Consider the following 18,605-nt stretch of genomic DNA (forward strand, 5'->3'; position numbering starts at 1 on the left):
TCCCATCATTGGTAGCATATGGACTGGATACTTTTCCTAGTGTGGTGGTGGAACTGCAGTTATGATCTACAGGTGAAGAAACCTATATCTTTAGGCTTCCTAAAAAGTATATTATAGGGCTGGGGGGATAGCTCAGTTGGTAAAGTGCTTGCCTTGCAAGCACAGGGCCCTGGGTTCGATCCCCAGCACCGCAAAAAAAAAAAAATAATAATAATAATAATAAATAAATAAATAAATAAAAAAGTATATTATAGACTGGGTGTAATTACTGCCTGTAATCCCAGTGGTTATGGAGGCTAAAAGAGGAGGATCATGAGTTCAAGGTCAGCCTCAGCAATGTAGAGAGAACTTAGGCAACTCAGGGAGACCCTGTCTATAAATAAAATATAAAAAAGAGCTGGGGATGTGGCTCAGTGGTTAAGTGCCCTGGGTTCGATCCCTGGTACAAAAAAAAAAAAGTGCACTATAATCACCAGATTTAAAAAAAAAAAAGACACAATTACATTTCAGGTCTTATACATTTCAATTACCTTCTCCTCCAAACTTAGCAGTTTGCATTAAAAGACTAACTGGTATCAAAGACTCACAGAGCTGTATGGAATCTTAAAGGATCATTTAACCCTGAAATTTCAAATTTTCACCAAGGAAGTAAAAACAGTTCTGGAAATATTTTCCTAAATGTTACTTTAACAGTTTAATGAAGTATAATAAAGAACACTCATCTATATGTGTTATATACCAAATATTAACAAAATAGTCGCCTAAAACATGAACTTATGGAGATTGTGAAACAGTTTATTTTGCTCTGTACTCATTTTGATGTCTTACAAACATGTCATTGATTAGGAAGTTAATAATTCTGTGCTATTTTTAAAATTCAGATGACTCACATAAAATTATTCAAGTTAGAATACTCTTGTAATACATCTTGATGATTCTCAACTTATTGCCAGACAAGGCACAGTAAATGCTTTAGTCATGGAATAATAGCCTGTTGTGCAACAACTGGTGAATACTTCATGGTTCAAACAGTATTAAATTATATGTAGCTTCAGTGATTACTGGACATTTGGAAGACTTCTTGTCTAACATATATATAACCAAAAATGCAAGCAGGTGTTCAGTCATACTCAGCGTTTTAATTTTTTTTTGAGGGGGGGTTTACTGGGGATCAAATCCAGGGCCTTGCATATGCTAGGCAAGAACTCTACCTGAGTTATACCCCAGTCCTTAGTGTTTCTTTTCTTTTCTTTTCTTCTTTTTTTTTTTTTTTTTTTTTTTTTTTTGCCCTGCTGGGGATGAACCCAGGGCCCTGCGCTTGAGAGGCAAGCACTCAAAAAAACTGAGCTATATTCCCAGCCCTTAGTATCTCAATTTTAAAATAGGAATATATCACTTCACTTTCAGGGATGTGGATAAGTTTGAGGAAAACCTGATTCTGCCAAAAAAGTTGTTAAATCATGACCTATGAGATCAGAATTTTCTTGATACTGTATGCCCAAAACAAAATTGGACTGTTGAGACTGAGAAGACTGCATTTATCATCTGTACCCCATTTATGTTAATAAAAACACTTTTTTTTGGTTCATACATTGTCAAGTCTTATTTGATAGCATTCCACTAAGTTAAAATGAATGTTGGAAATTGTTTAACCAGATTTTGCATTCAAACAAGGGTAAAGCCAAACCACATGATCTGTCTCGGTGGTTTTTTTGCCCCACCCCCCCAATAGTCTATTCCAGTATTTAAAAAAAAAAATCCTTCCTCTGTTAGCCCGGTGGGGGCAGAATTCAACTGCTTAAGGATAGCTTCCCTGCCATATTTTCTCATGCTTTCTCTCTCCTACTTACTTTCTTTCTCTCTCCTCGCTTTTCACACTCTCTCTAGCGGGCGCCCTTTCTCTTTTCCTCTCATTTTCTCTCTTACCCTGCAGGGAGACACTCCGTTTGCTTAATAAACTCCCTGATGTGATTAAAAAAAAAAAAAAATCCTTTAAAATGGGCTGTGTTGACTATTTTTCTGTCAAGAGTTTCAGTTTTCTCCCAAAGCAAAACTGCCTTACTGCCTACAAACTGGAATCACAATTTAGGTTTCAGAATCAGTGAACAGAAATCAAAATAAGGAACACTTTCAGATTCCTTGATCAAGTCCCAATTTTACAGATATTTTCCCCTCCACCTGAACACATTGCACCTATCCTTTAGTTTTCAGGCAAAAGGCATTCTTTCCAGGTGTCACGAGCTTTTTCTTTATTTTTCCCACTCATCAATAAGGTATATATTCTTTTTTATTCGTGCATTATAATTATACATAATAGTGAGATTCATTATGCCATATTTATACATACACATGATTTGATGAATCCCCAGTACCTTCCCTTCCGAGTATTTCAAATCTTAAAGAGGATTCATTAATGTACTCCCACAACCTCCACTTTCCCCACCTCAGCAACTCATCAAGGTGGCACAACCCAGTTGTCTTGATCGTTTTTGTTGCCCCAGCAACTGGTATGTAGTAGTAGAGCAACATATGTTCATTAATCGATTGAAAGCACATATTAAGACATGTTTACTATGTCTATTTCAAAAGAATTTTAAAGCACGAAAGATAAAATACTAATTATTCATTTACAGATGAAGAAACCAAGGTACAGAGAAGGAAATTAAGTTGCCCAAGATTTCAAAACTGGTAAATGACAGCAGAAAATAGAACCTGTGTTTTATGAGTCAGGAACTATTTGAATTGTACCACATCATCCCCGTTTAAATTCCAGGTCCTGCTTGACACAACTCAGACCGAGCAAGCTAAAATGTTTAAAGTAAGGAATGTCTAAGGACAATTTGACCTGCCCCTTCTCTCTAGAGTCTGTAAGGAAAGTAGATCCTTGGACAGTCTTACAGGTCTAATTATCATGGGTTTTCTAAGGGGAAAAGGCATATCGTGTAGCATGACACCCTTTCCAAAAACTAACCCACAAAGGCGGAGAGCAAAATTCGGTCCTTACAGACCACGAGCAGCCCTTTTATCACATTTCTTGCCTCTCATCAACTTTTCAGTCCTCCCCGCTTTCCTATTCTCTCCGCTAGAGAATATCCCAGAGCTCCTTCCCGCCTTAGGAACCGAACCGGTCTCACTGCATGATCTCCTCGCTGACATCCAGGCCGAAAGTTTTCCGCAACTGCTGGGTGCACCAGTGCACCAGCGGCTCCCGCGACACCGCCCCAGACACCGCCATCTTCCCCAGCCGGAACGAGCTGGACAACAAAAGCCCCACGTCCTGCGCCGGACTAGTTCCCTTCGCAACCCGACCTCGCTCACGCGGGTTCCGCCAGCTTGCACAGCCAGGCGCACTGGCGCCGCCTCCAGTGCAGATCCCGCCCACCTGTACTGCCTCAGGCTTGTTCCCGCCTCCTTGCGTGCTTACAAGAGTACCCAAGCTCCCTCAGCGCCTGTTTCTTCACATTGTTAGATGCAGAATCCAGGAAAGCCACAGTCAACGCTGCCGAGAAGACAACAGAAATACCCTACAAAAACTACAGTTTAGGAAAAAAAGAAAGCAGTACGCTGACAGCTGAACTTTTAAATCTTTCTGGTTTTACATAACACATTTAAAAAAACTCACAAGCTGTTAGTAAGCACTATATTAATTTTTGCTCTGGTAGTGGTAGTTATTAATACCTTCCGTAGTCTAATACTAGACTCACTCCTACAATCTCTAATTTGTTGAACCAGGTCTTTTCCAGGAGGGCTAAGACAATTAAGTAAGCTCAAGGGGGAAAATTAATAACAGATACTGAAATTTGTCTTCGAAGATATTCCACATGAATCCTCAACCCAGAAGACCGGACTTAGGGGTCTTCTGCAATTCCTCACTCTGATAGGGCAATGGGTTTGGTAAAACTTTAGCCAAACTTTTTTGGAGAACATGCTTTCTGATTCACGGCTGGTATTTTGTTACCTTTATAGGTTAAAGCTTTTTCATTCTTGTGGGGCGCGATGGTGCACGCCTGTAATCCCAGCAGCTCCAGACGCTGAGGTAGGAGTTTGAGGCTAGCCTCAGCAATTTAGAGAGGCCCTAACCAACTTAGTGAGACCCTGTCTTAAAATAAAAAAATAAAAAGAACTGAGGATGTCACTCAGTAGTAAAATATCTCTGGGTTAAATTCCTAGTGGTTAAAAAAAAAAAAAGAATTAAAAACAAGTTCTATTAGCCTATTTAGACAATGAATGTTGTCTTACCTTTTTTTTTTTAATGCTAATGTGTTTAATGACATAGATAATCAAAATCACAAAAGTGCATTAACTTATACTGACCTTAGATTGTCCTTGTCATTAATTATGAAAATTTATCATTTTCTAACTTTTTTAAAAAAGTAAAATATTGTCAATATTAAGTAATAGTGGATACATGATTTGTAGGTATGTGATTTCTTTCTTCATAAAAATCTGATTCGGGGCTGGTGTTGTGGCTCAGTAGTACAGCACTTGCCTAACATGTGAGGAACTGGGTTTAATTCTCAGCACCACATTAAATAAATAAATAAATAAATAAATAAATAAAATAAAATAAAGATATTGTGTCCATATACAACTAAAAAAATTTTTAAAAACATCTGATACATTTATTACTAATTATAACATATCCAAATCCTTTACCCATTTCCATATTTGTTCAGTTCCATAACTAAAATATTAACTTCTGGAAGACGGACTATGACCTAAATCCTTTTGCACAATAGAACTGAACAAATCATATAAGTTATAATGAAATGACCAGGTCCTCAAGAATAACTTTTTTTTCCTTAAAGCATATGTTAATGATTATAATTCCTAGGTTGTAATATGTGCATGCAACAACATTTACAATCATTATCATGTATTAAATTACATTTCTGCCTGAGCAAAGCAAGCCCACACAGTTAATATGACTTAAAGATATTCATTGGGGCTGGGGATGTAACTCAGTTGTAGAATGTGTGCTTAACAAGGCCTTGTTTTTTTTTTTTTTTTTTTCTTATGATACTGGGGACTGAACACAAGGGCCATTAACTACTGAGCCAAATCCTCAGCCTTTGTTGAGACAGGATCTCACTAAGTTGCTGAAGCTGGCCTCAAACTTGTGATCCTCCTTGCTTAGCCTCCTAAGTCACTGGGATTAGAGACTTGTGCCGCCACACCCAGCCACTCTGGGTTCTATTGCCAGCACATACAGCATAAACACACACGCTAAAGATATACTTTGGCACAATTTTAAGTAGAAATTTCATTCACATATTTCACAACTTTTTTCACATTGTGTAGTTCTCTGTTTGATTAATTGTAAAGGAGAAGCACTTCTCCAAATCAAATATTTCACTTAAGAATATTTAGTAGTGGGGAGGGAGGGACAAAGTGGTAGGCAGTGATACTGGCCAAATTATATTATTATATCGTGTGTATGTACAAATATGTAACAACAAATCCCATCAGTATGTACATAATGTACCAATTAAAAACAAATTTTTAGTAGGCATCACTTTATTTTTTTTCCCCTCTCATATGCATCCTTCATTGTCATTATCAGTGTTAAAAAGATAGGGTTGGGGATGTAACTCATTGGTAAGAGTGCTTGCCTAGCATACAGGAAGCCCTTGGTGTGACTCCCAGCACACCTTTCTCCAAAAGACATACAAATATAACTTTAGCAATAATAGTAATATGTAGACAGCTCCTATGTGAAAAGGTGTATTTGAAATTCTTTCTAGCAATTTAATTGGCATGTAGAATAGGAAAAATGACTATTTAGGCAGATCCAGTCTTTGTAGGTTTGAGATGTGAGTTCAAATGAAGTAATTCAGCCCTATGTAGAAGGGACTTCCCCCAACCCACCCCTTGGTACTGGGGATCAAACCCAGGGGCGCTTAACCACTGAAACACATCCCCAGCCTTTTTTAATATTTTATTTTGAGACAGGGCCTCACTGAGTTGCTTAGGGTCTTGCTAAGTTGCTGAGGCTGGCTTCCAACTTGTGATCCTTCTGCCTCAGCCTCCTTAACAGCTGGGATTACTGATGTGAGTCACCACACCCAACAGAAGGGACTTTAACTGAAAAGGAAACAGTGGCATTTTTACCAGTGTGAAGTAACTTGATGATAATAAAGGCATACCCTGAGGCTTGTTGATTTTTCAGGTACAAAAGTGTCTGTAACCTTATGCCCCAGGGTTAAGACAAAACTACAGGTAATTGGCAATACATTTCCCACTATTATAATGTTAATTCAATCTGTTGCCTAAATCCTTTAATTCTATAACACAATGTGGTTGTTGTTGATTCTGTTATAGTAGTGAGTAGCCTTTTTTTAAAAAAAAAATTCCAGCATATCCATTCTCCTGGAATGTAGTTCAGTGGTAGAGCACTTAACTAGATGCGAGAGGACCTGGGCTTGATCCTCAGCACTACAAAAAGACAAAAAAACTCAAGCATAATTCTTTGGAAGAAATCAATGCTGTGCTCACACTCTCCAGGGTTGCCTTTCAAATAAGCAATTAACAGAATACACCCCACATCAACTTCATTGGATCCTGCTTTATGCACAGGTATTCACAGTGAAATTCATTTCCTCAAGTTATTGTAATTAGAACATAAGCATAGGGATGGAAAAAATTATTACCTCTCATTCTATTTAGACTTTAGCACATTTGGCAGATTTTTCTCAGAAAGGCATTTTATTATTTCTCTTCATGTGTGTATGTATATACAATTCACCCACTTTTTTCTTTTAGTCTCACATGATTTTAAGTTTTTTAAAAACTTAAAATAATTTGTATTAGTTTCCTTTTCCCAATCCCATGGAATTGTTTTGACATGAATGATGTAGATAGGTCATGCCTGGGGTATGAAAGCTCTCAAAATTCTCATTTTGATTTGCGTTCAAAAGTTCGCTTAATTTTAGGTTTCATTTCCAGGAGTCAATCATTATAGAGTTAATCATATTGTAACTTTTTGAAGAAATGTGATTTTCTGTATTTGCTGTTTTGTTTCTATAAGCAGGCTCATTTACCTACTTCAGAATCTTAGCGCTAAGACATCAGGTAACCCGGGAAAGTGTCCTGGCACCGCCTCCCTGGCGCGGGTACGAATCATAAGCCTCTGCGAGTTGATGGACTGGCCAGCACTACGTTAAGCCTCGCCACTGTCACCACTGGACCCCGGCGATTGGTTTGGGGTTAAAGCACAGAACCAATGGGAACCACAGCTCGCGAGAGTCTTGGGGAGCGCGGGAAAGAGACTAATATAAACGGTGGCGGGAGAGTTGTTTTTCGGGTTCTTGTCCTGTGAAACACCCTTCCCTGGGAAGCTGCGTTTTTCTGGTCTCCTCCCGTTTGAACATGGTGCGAACTAAAGCAGACAGCGTTCCAGGCACCTACAGAAAAGGTGAAGGCATCCAGCGTGCTAGTGGACAGCGAGGGGTGGAGAGGGGTTTCTCCTGGTAGCCTGTCCCCGGGTGGGGAGATGCCCTGGCTCCTCTGAGCCCTGCACGCTCAAACTCCTGCCAGCCAGGAAGCAGCCGCCTGTCCCCTTTACCTTGAGGAGGAGGCTACAGGGACAAGGGATGGTCATTCTGCTGTACTGGATCTCTCGGCTCTCCTCCCAGAGCCGCTGGAGTCTGGGACTGTGGAGAAAACGTGGGGAGACAAGGTATCGAAACCTTCCTGACCCTTTCTGAATGCTCCCCGTTTTGTCTCTCTTTGCAGTGGTGGCTTCTCGAGCCCCAAGAAAGGTCCTTGGTTCCTCCACCTCTGCCACTAATTCTACATCACTTACATCAAGGAAAGGTAAGAAGCGCCCTCCTGAAAAGCTCCTAGAGTAAGAGGAGCCCTCCTAAAAGTTGATCAGGTCACAGTCCTGACCTGATAGTCCCCTGACCTACTTTGGAATTTTATTAGAGATTCTCAGGCCTAACTTTCTTCCCTATCCTCTGAGGGGGCCTTGGTCTATTAGGGGGGTAGAATATTGTTGGAAGTCTCTTGGTAGAGAATCTCAAGTCTTGAGATGGGGACCCACATATTTTATCTTCAAACCTATGTTAATTTTTGTTTACTATTTATTTTATTATCAACAGTGGCTTTTTCTTGTTAGAAACTATTTAAGTACCTCCTCACTAGATTTAGGATGATGGTTGACTGTGCTAACTACATTGTCTTCTTTTTTTTATTTTGAGATAGGGTCTGGCTAAGTTGCCCAGGCCAGCCTTGAACTTGCCATCCTTTTGCCTCAGACTCCCAGGCTACTTGCAATAGAGGCGTGTGCCCCCTGGCCAGACTTACATTGTCTTCTTAGTATAAACACTTTTTCTGCCTTTGCTTTTGCTTTTGCTTTTCTTCCTTCCTCCCTCTTTCTCTCACTCCCTTTCCCTCCTCTGTCTTGAATGTGGTGTCTGCGTGTGTTTAACTTTGTAGCTCCTGATACTGCCTTTGGGAGAGTAGGAGTGGAATCAGGCAAGGGAAATAGCTTCACACTGCTCCTTCTACATGTGGAGAGGATTAGAAAATGCCTTGCCATCTGGTGCCTCTTTCCTTTCAGTAGAAAGTTGAACAGACAGGAAGATTAATTCTACAAGGTTTAGTTACAAACAGAAAGGAGAACACTTTTAAGACTTCATAGATTTTTAAGTCAACTCAAATTTTCCCCATTCAAACACTTCCTCAGAAAATATTTACTATTCCAATCTCTTCAGAGAAAAGGGAATAGTAGTCAAAATATTTGAAAGAAAATGAATTTATTGAGAATACATTACACCCTGTACCACTAGAATAAATTCTATTAGGGCCATATTCCATTGTTTGGCACACTGCTGAATCATCAGAGCCAAATAAATGAACACAGGTTCTTAAAGAATATGCGTTGAACAAATGCACCTTTTATAATGTTTTACAGATCTCTATCTTTAATTCTATTAACTGTTTAATATTGGTATCGTCCTCATTTTTTTCCCCTACCTTTTGGTACTGGAAATTGAACTCAGGGGTGATCTACCAATGAGCTACATTCTCAGCTCTTTTGATTCTTATTTCAAAACGGGGACAAGCTAAGTCGCTGAAGCTGGATTTGAACTTGAGATCTTCCTGCCTCAGCCTCCTGAGTAGCTGGGATTATAGGCATTGGCCACTGCACAGCCTAAATGACCTTATTAAGTAAAATTCTGGCAATTTATTCCATAGGGTGCTTCCTTATGTTAGGAAAAACTATATTGAATATTGTATAACAGTGCATAATAATACCATTTGAATAGCTCTGCTCATGGACAAAGTATGAAAAATATTGTCCAGTTTTAAAAATTGTGTTACTGCTGTTTTTCTTGGATCAAACTACCAAACTGAGCTTATTGACTGATATAGCTTTCCTGTGTCACACTTTCTAGTTGTTTTAAGATGGATGTAATATCCCTTAACACCTTTAAGAATTTGATATGAAAGAAAGAATTAAGTTCTTTAAGTGGTAGTTCTTGGTTCTTATTTAGTTCTGTTTATATTTTATAGCTGAAAACAAGTATGCAGGAGGAAATCCAGTTTGTGTACGTCCAACTCCCAAGTGGCAAAAAGGAATTGGAGAATTCTTCAGGCTGTCCCCTAAAGATTCTGAAAAGGAGAATCAGATTCCTGAAGAGGCAGGAACCAGTGGCTTAGGAAAAGCAAAGAGAAAGTAAGTTTTTATATTCTGCTATATAAAGAAAATATACTCTTGAAAATAAATGATAAATGAGACATTGAATAACTTTAAAGTTTCTCTTCAAGATAATAAGAAAATACAAAATAAAGGTTTTCTTAAACTTGTACTACTTCCTTAATATAAATCATTCCCAAATTTTAAACATCAACAATAATATTATTTTCACTTTTTCCAAAGAGATCAGTTCCCATGCAGATAAGTGCTACATTAACTGTGAACTTACATTGTCTTTTTAAAATTTTTTAAAATTATTTATATTTTTTTGTGCAGTGCTGGGGATTGAACCCAGGACTTTGTGCTTGAAGGCAAGCACTGCATGAATTGAGCTATATCCCCAGCCCTTTACATTGTCTTTATTCTTTAATGTTTACTGTCTTTTTTTGAAAGGCAATTTACATGTTGGTTTATCTCAATTGAATTCTATACAGTCCCCCGAAACTCAAAACTACCAGTTTGGGGCTGAGAATACAGTTCAGTGGTAGAGACTGGTTAGCATACATGAGGCCCTAGGTTCAACCTCCAGCACCAAAACAAAACAAAAAAATACTAGTTCAACTTCCACAAGAAATATGTAACAAATGTAGAAAAGCTGAAAATATAGAAATATCCATCATAGAAACAACCAAGGCTGATACTGTGGTGTATTATCTTTACAACTTCTCTACAAGTACTTAAGAACATTTCAAAACAAAGTAGGGATAAAATTATACATATGCAGAGTTTAATGTGCAAAACTTTTTTTTTTTTTTTTTTTTTTTTTTTTGAGACAGGAGTCTCACTATCTTGCCAAAGCTGGCCTCAAACTTGATATCCTCCTACCTTAGCCTCATGGATAGCTGGATTAAAGTGCTACCACAAACAGTTTTTAAACTTTGTAAGAAGCTAATTAAACTGTGCTTTTTGAGCTTTTAATGACAGGGAATGCTCATGATAAATGTTAATCAAAAATTCTGGATACAAAGGTATAATCTTTGCTATATAAAATCTGATCTGTATCTGTACTGTATGAAAATGTAACAAATATTGGTAACAATTATCTCTGAATGAAAACCTCTTATACTCTGTCCTAACACATTTCAACAAACAAGCCACTTTTAATAATCAGAAAAAAGATAATGCTACTTGGAAAAAAAACATTTGAAACCTGCTTTTTTTTTTTTTTTCATAAGTAATGGGGTCCAGGCAACAATTTTTAAATGTTTTAAAACTTTCAAAAACAAAGTGTTTGGGTGAGGAGAGGGTGTGGCATCTTGGCTGTCATTGTGATGCGATTTGAATATAAGGCCTGGCTTGCTACCTCCACACCAGCCAGGAACTCCGAGATCCTCCAGCCTACAAAAGCAGCAAGTAGGACACACAAGGGTAAGAGGATGATGGCCAGGCTTAGTCTGGGGCTGCTGCTTCTGGTACTGCTCCTACCTATGCAGATTTATTCATTTGTTCCTTTAAGTAGCACACCCGGTGCTACATATTATGAAACCACAAAGCCCTCCACCACCACCAGCTCTAGCGCCTTAAAGACAATGGCCAGTCTCCTCGTGGTCTTACTTACCCTTCTACATCTCTACTATTGAGATTAGACCAAGAAAAAAATCTACAGTTCTCCAACTCATATTCTAAATCTCAATCCAAATGGCATCTGGAAGTCTATCTTGCTAGGAAAAAAAAGAAAAGAAAAGAAAACACCCCCGGTCTTCATCATGTCTGCTAATTCCACTCATTTTATCAACACAGAAAATCTTGACAGTCTCAAACTGAGGTTTGAAGATCATCTGAAGGATTTATTAACTAAATGGTGAATGCCAATATTAAATCTGCTGGAGTTTCATGTACAAGACTGAGGAGAAAGTCAACATCGAAAATTAGTTAACAATTTCTTTAAATGTGGCTTAAGAAATATGGACTTTTAAAACTACCTTGAAGAGAATAATGTAACCTTGCTCTAGAGACAATGGATGAACTGTGGAATGGAAATTCAGTTTTCATGTTGGCTCACTAAATCTAGAAGGCTATAAAATAATTAGGCAATATAAAAAGGTTTCATGACTTATATGTATGTTGGAAGGAACCGCCAGGTATTATTGGAAATTCTGTTTTGTTTTAGCAGTCTTAATTTTATATATTTATTTATTTTGGTGCTGCAGACTGAACCCAGGGCCTTGTGCATGCTAGGCAAGCACTCTTAACAGTAAGCTACATTGCTAACTGCTTGACCTTGCATTTAACTTTCTGTGTAATAACTGACATGTGCAAGGGCAAGGAGAGATTGGAATCTATTCCAAATCCAAGAATGAGTAAGAGTTGCATGTGTACTTAAAAGTGAAATGGTAAGCATTTCTCAGCATGTTACCGTTCAATAAGAGTGTCAGATTCATTAGCTATGATACTTCATTCAGAAGATTAGAAGTGCACTGACTTAAACTCATCTCACAACATAACTTTTTATTTTTGCATATTGAATAATTTTACAATTTAAAAATTTATGATTTGAAGACATTTGATAAATCTTGAGGCAAATATTAAGAAGACAAAAATAATGTAAATTAGGTATTTGGGAAAAGAAAATTGGAAATCCCATTATGTTCACAATTTTATTATGTTCTTTTGGTAAATACTTTTTAAAAACTTACATAGATCAGAATATCTACATCTTGAACACTTTTCATATTAGTTTATACTTTTAGATAGTTAAAACCTAGTCCTAAGCCTTAAGTGGACTCGATTTTAGAAATTAAAACTTTTACAACTGCCTCAATGTACAAAAACCTTTTTAGAAATAGACACTCCATAAAATCTGGTTCACACAGTCATACATTGACACTTAGATGTTCCAGTATCCATTAGGGCTACAGTAGTTTTAAAAAGTTTTAAGCCAATATTTGCCATTTTTAGAAACCTACATTGGGGAAACCAAATCCAACAGATCTCAACCTGTAGTATAGGTGAATGAAAACTCCCTCTTGTTTCATAGTGAACACTGTACATCTGGTGTGGATTCTACATTGTGTTTTGAATTGATTTGCATTGAATACAAACTAAATAAAAACAAATGGCTGAAAAAACAAAATGATTGCTGGAGAAGAGCATACTTGCAATCCCAGCTACTCAGGAAGCCGAGGCAGGAGGATTAAAAGCTTGAGGCCAGCCTCAGCAACTTAATGAGACCCTTCTTAAAATATGTTTTTAAAAAGGGCTTGAGGTGTCACTCAGTCAAAGATTACTTGCCTGGCATGCACAAGGCCCTAGGTTCCATCCCCAGTACTACAAAAAAAAAAAAAAAAAAAAAATCTTTTTTGACAGATGAAAGCATATGAAATTTAAAAAATTATTCCATACTGTATTATTCCATACTGTATCATTTATTAAACTGTTATTGAGTGCCTACTTATCCATGTTATAAGATATTTAATAGTAACTAAATCTTAGGGTTTTTGTTATAATATTATGATTATTTATTTATTTATTTTTGAATTTGCATGTCATCCTTGTGCAGGCCCATGCTAATTTTCTCTATATTGTTCCAATTTTAGTATATGTGCAGCTGAATTGAGCAAATAATTTTTTTTGGGGGGTACTGGGGCTTGAACTCGGGCACTCAGTCACTGAACCACATCTCCAGCCCTATTTTGTATTTTACTTAGAGACAGGGTCTCACTGCTGGGGTCGGTGGCACATGCCTGTAATCCTAGCACTTTGGAGGCTGAGGCAGGAGGACTGCGAATTCAAAGCCAGCCTCAGCAACAGTGAGGCACTAAGAAACTCAGTGAGACCCTGTCTCTAAATAAAATACAAAATAGGGCTGGGGATGTGATTCAGTGACTGAGTGCCCCTGAGTTCAATCCCCGGTGTCTGCACCCCCGCCAATAAAAAGAAAAGAAAAATCAATCATCAAACTTTTTTTTTTTTGTACTGGAGATTAAACCTAAGGGCACTTTATCACTGAGTTACATCCCCAACCTTTTTTCTTTTTTTTAATTAAACTTTTTTTTTTTTTTTTTTGTGGTGCTGGGGATTGAACCCAGGGCCTTGTATATGTGGGGCAGGCACTCTACCAACTAATCTGTATCCCGGCCTTCTAAAAACTTTTTCTTGAGACAGGGACCCTAAGTTGCTGAGGCTGGCCTGAACTTGCACTTTTCCTGTCTCAGCCTCCTAAGTAGTTTGGATTATAGGCATGACTCACCAAGTTTTTTTTTTTTTTTTTTGGGGGGGGGGAGTACTGGGGATTGAACCCAGGGCCTTGTGCTTGCAAGGCAAGTACTCTACCAACTGAGCTATATCCCCAGCCCACTCACCAAGTTTTTTTAATAGGCTTGTTTCCATGATCCTTTTTCTTTTAGTTTCTCCTCATTGCTATAGTTCTTCCTTGTTCTTTCTTATTCTAATATTAATGAGATACTAGTAGTCAAGATTACCTCTATAATACACTTTAATCCTCTTAATTTTTTAACTTAACATGAGGGAAATAAAATAATTTGGCAATTCAGCCAATTGTGGCTGTAATACAGGAATAAGCCTGTATTATATATAGGCTTATATATAGGCTTTCCACCATATGGAAAGGAATCATACATATATTCTCATAAACCACTTTAATCCATGGTATAATAAGATCTGTGCCATAAAAGTATTAATAATGTAATGTAAGAAATAATTACATTATTTGTTTAGGCCCCTTTCTTAGCTTTGCCTTTGTTTAAGACAGTCACAATTATCCCTTTATTGAAATAGTTTATTGGGAGGAATATGAACTTCCAAATTAATATTCTGAAATATAGTTACTCCTGTGGTCTTATTTTCTCCCAAAGGCGCAGGGTAAACACCCATCCATTGCTTGGGAAGAGTCAGAATCAAGAGAATATCTGCCTAAATCTTTGGTGGTTTTTTTTTTTTTTTTTTGGTACTAGGGATTGAACTCAGGCATGCTTAACCACTGAGTCATATCTCCAGCCTTTTTTATGTTTTATTTTTCAATTGGATCTTACTAAATTGCTGAGGCTGGCTTTGAACTCATAATCCTCTTGCCTCAGCCTCCTGAGCAACTGGGATTACAGGCGTGCACCACCATGCTCAGCTTCTATTTAAATCTTGAACAGAACTATGATGCCTAAAGTAAATCAGGCCCTTGTGTAAAGGAAATTTAGGTCATATAGAATTCATTTGTTAACTTGGTTTACTTTCCAGATAACTACAATGAATACCTCTCTGTAATCTACTAATACATGAAGCAATGATAATCATCTTTCTTTTTTGGCCGGGGGTAGGGGGGTGGGGTGTGTGTGTACTGGGAATTGAACCCAGCAGCACTTTACCATTGAGCTAAATCCCCAGCCCTCTTTATTTTTTATTTTGAGACACAGTCTTGTTAAGTTCCTTACGGCCTTGTTAAATTGCAGAGGCTGGTTTTGAACTTTGCAATGTTCCTGCCCTGGCCTCCAGAGTCACTGGAGATATAAGCATGCATCCCTGCACAAGCAATGATAATCTTATACCACGTCTGATTACCTTCATTTTAGTTTCCTTCTTTTGATATCTAGTTCTATGATCATTCAGGCGAACTGGATTAAAATTTAAATCTAAGAATTTTTAAATAGATGTCACAAATCTTTGTCAGCTCTAAAATAAAATTTTTGATTCGTGATTAAGTTCTTAATTGAGTTTTTTCTTTATAAAAAGGATAAATATGAATGGCTTTGGAATAATGGAAATTACTTTGTAAAAGCTACAATTACCATAAGCTAACAAATTTGCTGTTTTCTTTGCTCAAATGGACTGCTTAATTTTTTTACTTTTTCTTATCACTTTAAAAAATTTTTTTTTCTTTTGGTATTAGGGACCGAACCCAGGACTTCAAGCATGCTAGGCAAGAGCTCTGTTAATAAGCTGGGTGTGGTGCACACCTGTAATCCCAGTGATATGGAAGGCTGGAGGCAGGAGGAGTCCAAGTTTAAAGCCAGCTTCAGCAACTTAGTGAAGCCCTAAGCAACTTAGTAAAACCCTGTCTCTAAATAAAATATTAAAAAGGGCTGGGGATGTGGCTCAGTGGTTAAGCACCCCTGCATTCAATCCCCAGTACAAAACAAAAATAAAAACCAAAACCAAAAAAAAAGCAACTCTACTACTGGACTACAACAACCCTTTTATTTATTTTGGGACAGGGTCTCAACAAGTTGTCTTGGTCTGGAACTTGAGATCCTTCTGCCATAGCCCCTTGAGTAGCTGGGATAATAGTCATGTGTAGGCATATGTTACTGGCCAGGATTATAACAAAGTTTTTTTTTTCTTTTCTTTCAATACTGGAGATTGAACCTAGGGAGCATGCTTTACCACTGAGCTATATCCCAGCCCTTTATATTTTTATTTTGAGGAAGGGTCTTACTAAGTTGCCAAGGCTGTCCTCAAACTTGTGAACCTCCTACTTCTACCTCCCAAGCTACTAGGCTTATACCAATTGCAACAGTGCACCTGGCTATTGCAAAGATTTTACTGATAGATTATATTTATCAACTTAACAACCTTAAAAAAAGATGCTATAGGAATGAGATACTGTAAAAAAAAATTGCAACATATTCTAAATGGGAAACATTGATTCTGCAAAATAACAGGCAAAGAAATTGCCAAATATTGTGTTGCACTAGTACTTGAAATTTGTAGATGTTTGTCAATTAATGGAGTTTAATTGACTTTCATTTCTGCCACTTGACCACAGACACTGCAATTTTTTTTTTCTTCTTGATACTGGGGATTGAAACCAGGGGCACTCAACCACTGAGCCATATCCCCATCCCTTTTTCTTATTTTATTTAGAGACAGGACAGCATGTCACTGAGTTGCTTAGGACCTAGCTAAGTTGCCGAGGCTGGCTTTCAACTCACAATCCTCCCACCTCAGCCTCCCAAGCCACTGAGATTACAGGTGTGTGACACCACGCCCAGCCCACTGCACTATAATTACTGTTTCTACAAATTTTAAAAAAAGGCCTTAAAAAACAAATAAATAAAATTACTGTTCCTGATTTCTGTAGGTTTTTTTTTTAACTAATTTTTTTTTTTTATTGATACTTAGGTGACTACTAAAGTTCTCTGTTCTTTCTACAGAGTATGTCCTTTGCAACCTGACCACACAGATGATGAAAAAGAATAGAACTTATTCATCTTTGAATAATGTCTCCTGTTTACTCTGGTATTCTAGGGTGTAAATTTACATAGTTAATGTTTGTTCAATAAGCTTTGTTCAATAGGCATTTAATTTAAAAAATGAGGCTAAAGTTTATTCAAAAACAAGTTATGAAATTGGAGAATTTGTAAAATTACGGTTACTTAGGTTAATATTCAATTCAATGTACTATGTTGGTTCTTTTACCTGTTATAAAACTTCTTGTTCTTGCTAACATTAAATCACTGCCTGATGTTCCAATTACTAATGTCCTGTATTTGAAATTTGTTTTCGTCTATATACTGATGCCATTTATATTGACATTTGGGCACTGAAATGATGCTATGCTTTTATTACCTTTATTTGCTTTAAAAAGGAGAGTTAATGTTTTGCACATGAAAAAAAATTCAGTATTAATTAAACAATTTCTGTCACTTTTCAGAAAGGGGGCCAAAATTTTGGATGGATATGGAAAAAGTTAAGGACAATTTAGCCTTGAGGGTTTAAAGAACTGATAGTCCAAGTTCCTAAAACAACAAAAAGACAAAATACTAACATAGAATGAGGAAAAATGATTTCATAAACCACATTAATAGGAATTTTTCTGGGATATGTATTTGATTTAGTATCATAAAATATTTCCCTTTGCCACCTATACTTTTAAAGTTGGAAATCAATAAAACATGATAGGCAAATCATGCCATAAGCCAAGAGCTATGTCTAAAGTCCTTAGAGCTTTCACTGCATTTCTCAAGATAACCAGTCGTATACCTGAAGAAGTGGGTATAATACTACTTGTTAACTCATGTTCTTGCTTTCCTAGCACACTTTTGCTTACTGAAAAACTGTCAATTTTCAAAATTAACCATGTTTTAACAGGCGTTTTTCTGAAATTTGAAATAAAACTTATTTTCACAATACACATCTATTAGTGTGCTTCCTGAATTAATGCCTGACCAAATGTTTCAATTTTATTCCTTCCAAGTGCAAAATCTGATTTTATCAACTTCCAAACTGATATCTGATTATTATAGATTATATTTTTTGCTTTGTCTTTTAAAGGTGGATGTTAAACAGAATGTTACTGAATTGGGAATAGATTTTTTTTTTTCTTTTTGCAATATTGGGGTTTGAATCTAGAGGAACCTTACCAAGCTACATCCCCAGCCTTTTTTCAAATAGGGTCTCACAAAATTGCCCAGGCTGACTTTGAACTTATCATTCTCCTCCATAGCCTCCTAAGCCTCTGGGATTACAGGTATGCACCAACACGCCAGCTTCAACCAGGTTTTTAAAGAACAATTACTGGATATGCTTTGAAGTGGTGTGTGTGTATGTGTATTCCGAAATGTGCATGCAAAGATGGCAGGAGTGAGAATGTTTTAGATGTACTGACACATTTGGGCCTGAAGTGATTTCCTAACTGGCTTTGCTGAATTGACTGCCTAGAGTATATCAATTTAACACTATCTCATGCATCCTGGAAACCAATAGACCTGGAATTTCTTGAAAGTTATCAAAGCTATTTCCTGTCCGTCCTAGCTCAGGTGGACACCATTCCAATATCAGTGACAAAGGTTATCATGACCCACAAAACTGAAGCCTGCAATTGCAAGTATATTCACTGCTATAGAAGAGAAAAATTTAGAAGTTACTCTCATGCTTTCCGGCTTTTAAACAGACCTATTCAAGATAGGAAAGACAAGATTCTTACTCATTTTCTTTGCATATTTAATTACTA

At 37.2% G+C, this 18,605-nt stretch overlaps 2 protein-coding genes and 2 non-coding genes across 12 annotated transcripts in view; 1 reads left to right on the top strand and 3 right to left on the bottom strand.

Annotated features, from left to right (window-relative positions):
• Trip4 (thyroid hormone receptor interactor 4) overlaps window positions 1–3,289 on the bottom strand; it is a 58,043-nt gene extending 54,754 nt beyond the window's left edge. For 3 of the 9 annotated variants that reach the window (XM_047541682.1, XM_047541679.1, XM_047541678.1), the window contains exon 1: window positions 3,135–3,289. In XM_047541682.1, the coding sequence (XP_047397638.1) occupies window positions 3,135–3,156 (22 nt within the window). In that variant the 5' untranslated portion in view covers window positions 3,157–3,289. Of the gene's footprint in view, window positions 1–2,971; window positions 3,061–3,125 lie in introns of those variants that run through there. The other 6 variants (XM_047541683.1, XM_047541681.1, XM_047541684.1 and 3 more) reach the window with 5 other exon arrangements.
• A 3,992-nt stretch (window positions 3,290–7,281) lies between these two features.
• Pclaf (PCNA clamp associated factor) lies at window positions 7,282–17,128 on the top strand. The gene is made up of 4 exons (XM_047541091.1): window positions 7,282–7,414; window positions 7,735–7,815; window positions 9,520–9,682; window positions 16,807–17,128. The coding sequence occupies exons 1-4, from the start codon at window positions 7,369–7,371 to the stop codon at window positions 16,850–16,852; spliced, it is 336 nt and encodes a 111-aa protein (XP_047397047.1). The 5' UTR covers window positions 7,282–7,368; the 3' UTR covers window positions 16,853–17,128.
• On the bottom strand, window positions 13,157–13,261 carry LOC124978385 (U6 spliceosomal RNA). The gene has a single exon (XR_007107417.1). It is a non-coding gene; the product is annotated as a U6 spliceosomal RNA (small nuclear RNA).
• Window positions 13,921–13,993, bottom strand: Trnaa-ugc (transfer RNA alanine (anticodon UGC)). Its single transcript has one exon. It is a non-coding gene; the product is annotated as a tRNA-Ala (tRNA).
• Window positions 17,129–18,605: the final 1,477 nt, after the last annotated feature.

This window comes from Sciurus carolinensis, chromosome 2 (assembly GCF_902686445.1).
Source record: "Sciurus carolinensis chromosome 2, mSciCar1.2, whole genome shotgun sequence".
Lineage (NCBI taxonomy): Eukaryota > Metazoa > Chordata > Mammalia > Rodentia > Sciuridae > Sciurus > Sciurus carolinensis.